At 54.6% G+C, this 4,806-nt stretch overlaps 1 protein-coding gene across 1 annotated transcript; it reads right to left on the minus strand.

The window, feature by feature from the left end:
* Positions 1-475: 475 nt before the first annotated feature.
* On the minus strand, positions 476-2,008 carry LOC136529616 (protodermal factor 1-like). Its single transcript, XM_066522692.1, has 3 exons — positions 1,802-2,008; positions 1,140-1,683; positions 476-1,027 (listed from the first exon to the last, which is right to left on the minus strand). The coding sequence occupies exons 1-3, from the start codon at positions 1,920-1,922 to the stop codon at positions 688-690; spliced, it is 1,005 nt and encodes a 334-aa protein (XP_066378789.1). The 5' UTR covers positions 1,923-2,008; the 3' UTR covers positions 476-687.
* Positions 2,009-4,806: the final 2,798 nt, after the last annotated feature.

The raw sequence follows: 4,806 nt of genomic DNA on the forward strand, positions 1-4,806 counted from the left end.
TGCGTGAGCGAGCGCCGAGCGGAGCAGCGCGAATGGAGGAGCTGCCGAGCCAGGACGATTGCCGATCGGGAATTAGGGATTTAAGGTTGGGGACACACTTTCACTTGGCCGGTTGCCAGGCTGAGCTTATTGGTCCATTTTCATTGTGGCTGGGCGGCTGGCTGCAGCTATCGTCGCTCGTCGGCCGTCGCGGAAGACGCCGTCGCGGAAGACGCCATTCGCGCCGCTCCGCTGCCTGGCCGGAAGGAAGACGTAGGGGCTAGTAGTGGTGCTACTCCGGCGGTAGGTGGGGCGGCTGCCCCACCGTGCCGCATGGGCAGCTCCGCCTCTGGTTGCAATTGTTGCCTTGCCTGCATCAGGATCAGGATCGAAATCTAAAAACAGCTACTCCGTAGAAGACTAGTACATTGCAGTTTGCTTCATTCATTCATCGAGAACCGATCCATCCAAACGAAAAAAAAGACAACAAAAAATTGCAGGAGCGAGCAACTACACCACAATGAGCTAAGGTCTTGGACTAGTGTTCACCGATAAAACACACGCACACACAACCAACGTACGTAACCATAAAACCAACAGCAGCAAATGGACCTGAGCACTCCAGGTAAGAGCTAACCATGCACGTACGCACGCTCGATCATCTGGCATGCACGTTGCCACATGCACGTATGGTACGCACCACCTCTACTACGCCTTCCCCTCGTTGGCCTTCCTGAAGGCGGCCGCCTGCGCCGCGGCGGCGCCGTCGGACCCGCCCGCGGCAGCGGAGACGAACGCGTCGCGGACCTGGTCCGTCGTGTAGGGGAAGCCGGCGCGGGTCATGGAGTTGAGCAGCGCGGCGGCGCCCTCGCGCAGCAGCGCGCCCGTGCCGTCGGACCGCGTGTTGGCCAGCGCGTCCTGGATGCTCACGTCCGACCCGCCCACGCTGCCCGCCGCGCCCAAGAAATGGCCCATCGTCGACGGCGACGTGCTCGGGAACCGGCCGCCGATCGCCAACCAGATCTCCATCGGGTGCGACCTCCAGTAGCTGGTGGACGATGATGCATGGAGAGTAGACAAGAACAAAATTTGGTCAGTGTGACTGCATATCGTCTGCATGCATGGCGATGGCGACGCGTCATGATTGAGCAGTGGCTTACTCGCACGAGCCCGGGAGGGAGCCGAAGCTGTGGGGGTCCATGGGGACGAACGGCGTCGGTGAGGAGGTCCCGATGCCGCCGTGCGAGGGGGAGACGCCTCCGTAGGCGCCACCGCCACCATGGGCAGGCGAGGGGGACCCGCCTCCGTAGGCGCCACCGCCGCCGGGGGTGGACGGAGACCCACCGTACGCGCCGCCGCCGTGGGACGGGGAGCCGCCACCGTAGCCGCCACCGCCGGTGGACGGGGCCGTCGGAGAGGACCCGGAGCCGCCGCCGTGGGACGGGGATCCGCCGTAGCCGCCGCCGCCTGTGGAGGGCGACGTCGGAGAGGAGCCGAAGCCGCCGTGGGACGGCGACGGGGAAGGCAGCGTCGTCCCGCCGTGCGACGGCGTTGGCACGTACCCGCCACCGCCGCCGTGGGACGGCGTCGTCCCGGTGGAGCCTCCGTGCGACGGCGTCACGGGCGTGATGCTGCCGCCGCCGATCCCCGGGAACGAGCGCGGGTCCATCCCCGGCACGCAGTCCGGCTTCTTCACGTCGTCGCCTGCATGCATGCGTCGATGCAACCACAAAGGTCAATGCAAGCTCGCCACCCTCATCGGCATTGCTAGTTGTACTTATAGACAGCATCTAGAGTGGACACAGCTCAAGAAGATGTATACCTTGGCTCGCCTTCTCCGCGGGGCTGGCCCGGGACTCGACCACGGCCACGAAGGCCTGCGCGGCCAACGCGGCGAGCACGAAGCTCGCGAGGAGAGCTCTCCCCGTCCTCCGCGCCTCCATAGCAGCCCCTGCTCGGCGCTCGCTTGCTCTGAGCCGCCTCCTCCTCTGCTGCTCCTGCTGCTGTGACTGTGGAGTGGTGGTGAGCTTCAGTGCTTGGAACGGAGTGAGCTGAGCAGGCCGCGTGGGGGTATAAATAGCGGGAGCAGAAGCTACCAGACTGGCGCCACGGAGAATTGAAGGCGAGCGTCGTAAAACGCAGATGTAATTAGACTGTCTCCAACACAGCAGTAAGAGGACGACCCAAACGTAAAATACGTGCTGCACAGCGTTTTACGTTCCAAAAACGCGGCATTTTACGTAGCAGGCGACTTAGGCCCAGTTTAGTTCCAAATTTTTTTGGCAAAATAGGCACGGTAGTATTTTCGTTGTTATTTGACAAATAGTGTCTAATCATAGTCTAATTAGGCTTAAAAGATTCGTCTCGTGGATTTTGTCTAAACTGTGTAATTACTTTTATTTTTTATTTATATTTAATGCTTCATGCATGCGTCCAAAGATTCGATGTGACGGGGAATGTGAAAAATTTTGCAAAATTTTTTGCAAACTAAACTGGACCTTAGGCCTTGTTTAGATGCAAAAATTTTTGCAAAATGGCTACTGTAGCGTTTTCGTTGTTATTTGGCAAATAGTGTCCGATCATAGTCTAATTAGGCTTAAAAGATTCGTCTCGTGGATTTCGTCTAAACTGTGTAATTAGTTTTATTTTTTATTTATATTTAATGCTTCATGCATGCGTCCAAAGATTCGATGTGACGGGGAATGTGAAAAGTTTTGCAAATTTTTTTGCAAACTAAACTGGACCTTACAAGGCAAAAAAAAAAAAGCGGCGTCTCTTCCGACAACGTAAAACACTGTGCAGTGGGCCGGACAGCCTGAGGGAGTGGGGTGAAGGGTCGGAGGGGACCTCGATGCTGAGGCCGCGCTCGCACTCGGCGACGACCTCCTCGTAGGCGCATCCGTTGTTGGCGGCGTCGAATAGCAGCATGGTGTGGAAGTGGGCCAGCTCGATGGACTCCGGCGCGAGCTCGACGGCCCAGTGGTGGCGCGCGCGGGCTGCGGGGCCGTCGAGGATGGAGGCAGCACGGGCGTGCACGGTGCTGTGCGCCCGCAGAAGCAGCGGCGAGGAGCCGCCGCCACGCGCAAGCTTGGGGAGCCACTGTCGCTTGGATCCGAGGGCCACCGCCGCGCACGCCTGGATCTCGCCGGCCGCGGGTCAAGAGCTCGCCGGCGGGGCCTCTGCTCGGCGGGGAGGGAGGGAGTGGCTCGGCACTTGGCGGGCGGGCGGCGGTGCATGCAGGGAGGCGTGGGATCTGCAGCCGGCGAGGAGCAAGGAAGAGAGAGAGAGAGAGGGCAAGGGGAGAGACCGAGAGAGGTAGAGAGAGGAAGGAGGCGGAGGGGGAGGGGGCCACCGGTGTATAGTGATTTGGATTGTCTGTTGGAGAAACTAAATTTTGGGTGTGGATACTTTTTACCGTGTAGGACCCAAACCAGAGAATAGGTGTTGTGTTTAGGTTCTCATTGTTAGAGACAGTCTAAAGTCGTGGGATATCACGTCGAGCGTTATACGGGTGTTTGATATTAATAAAAAAATAAATTATAGAATCCATGAGTAATTCACGAGATAAATTTATTAAACCTAATTAATCTGTTATTAACATATATGTTATTATAGCACAACATTATCAAATCATAAATTAATTAGGTTTAAAATATTCATCTGGTAAATTAATTATAAACTACATAATTAGTTATTTTTAGTCTATATTTAATACTTCGTACATATATTAAACATTTGATAAGATATGATCTAAATTTTAGGGGAGAAATTAAACAAGGCGTTCGTGGTGTCGCAGATGACACAGCGGGGTAGTTGGCAGGGGAATTCAATGCGCGCATCAGCGTATGCATCGACCAATCGATCATCCGATAGTCCGAGTAGGATTAGGCCAGGCGTGCGCTTGCCTCCGCGCGGACTGCTGGTGCTGGAGCGCTGGAGCAGGCTGGTGCCTGGTGCATGCGCTCTGCGCTGTTCGTGAAATGTTTGTAGGCCTTGTTTTACGTCCTTGTCCTAAAATTTACTCCCTATAACATTAAAAGTTTGACACATGCATGAAATATTAAATATAGATTAAAATAATAATTAATTGTATAGATTGCGGCTAATTAGCAAGACGAATTTTTAAGTCTAGTTAGTCCATGATTTGATAATGTGGTGATACAGTAAACATGTGCTAATGATGGATTAATTAGGCTTAATAAATTCATCTCGCAGATTACTGATAACTTCTGTAATTTGTTTTATTATTACTATTCGAACACTTCCATGGGACACCCTGATGTAACATCCGATGTGACATCCCTAAACTTTACTCCCTAGATTTAAACATCACCGTATTTTTGTCCTTTTTTAAAACATTTTTTACAAATAACCCTTCAGCGAAACATTTTCTAAAAATAGACCAAACACTTGGCGCATTAGGACATGACGCCGAGGTTAGAGCCTCGGCGCTATGTCAGTTGACGCCATGATGCCGCCACGTCATTGAAGACGCTGGGCGCAGTATCCGCCATGGCAACTTGGCCCACATTGCTCGGCGTAGGGATAGTTAACACCGACCCTTGTACCCTCAGCGTGGACCGACTCGACGCCGAGCCCTAGACATGGCAATGGGCTCACAAAGCTCGGCATGGGCTTAGTTAAGGCCGAGGCCCATAGCTCGGCGCGGCCCGACTCAGCATCGAGCTCTGGCCACTAAAGGAGCGTCGCGGCTCCCTTCTTCCTCCCCTTCTCATTTTGTCCGCTGTTGACGCCTCTCTCTCTCTCTCTCTCTCTCTCTCTCTCTCTCTCTCTCTCTCTCCCATCAGCCCCCACAAACCCTAACTC

Source organism: Miscanthus floridulus, chromosome 19, assembly GCF_019320115.1.
Source record: "Miscanthus floridulus cultivar M001 chromosome 19, ASM1932011v1, whole genome shotgun sequence".
NCBI classification, from domain to species: Eukaryota; Viridiplantae; Streptophyta; class Magnoliopsida; order Poales; family Poaceae; genus Miscanthus; species Miscanthus floridulus.

Bases quoted from the DNA above. Each gene is read 5' to 3' on its own strand.
- LOC136529616 (XM_066522692.1), bottom strand. From the start codon at position 1,922: ATGGAGGCGCGGAGGACGGGGAGAGCTCTCCTCGCGAGCTTCGTGCTC. The intron at 1,684-1,801 runs GTATACATCTTC...GCATGCATGCAG, and splicing joins CGCGGAGAAGGCGAGCCAAG to GCGACGACGTGAAGAAGCCG. The intron at 1,028-1,139 runs GTAAGCCACTGC...ATCGTCCACCAG, and splicing joins TCCCTCCCGGGCTCGTGCGA to CTACTGGAGGTCGCACCCGA.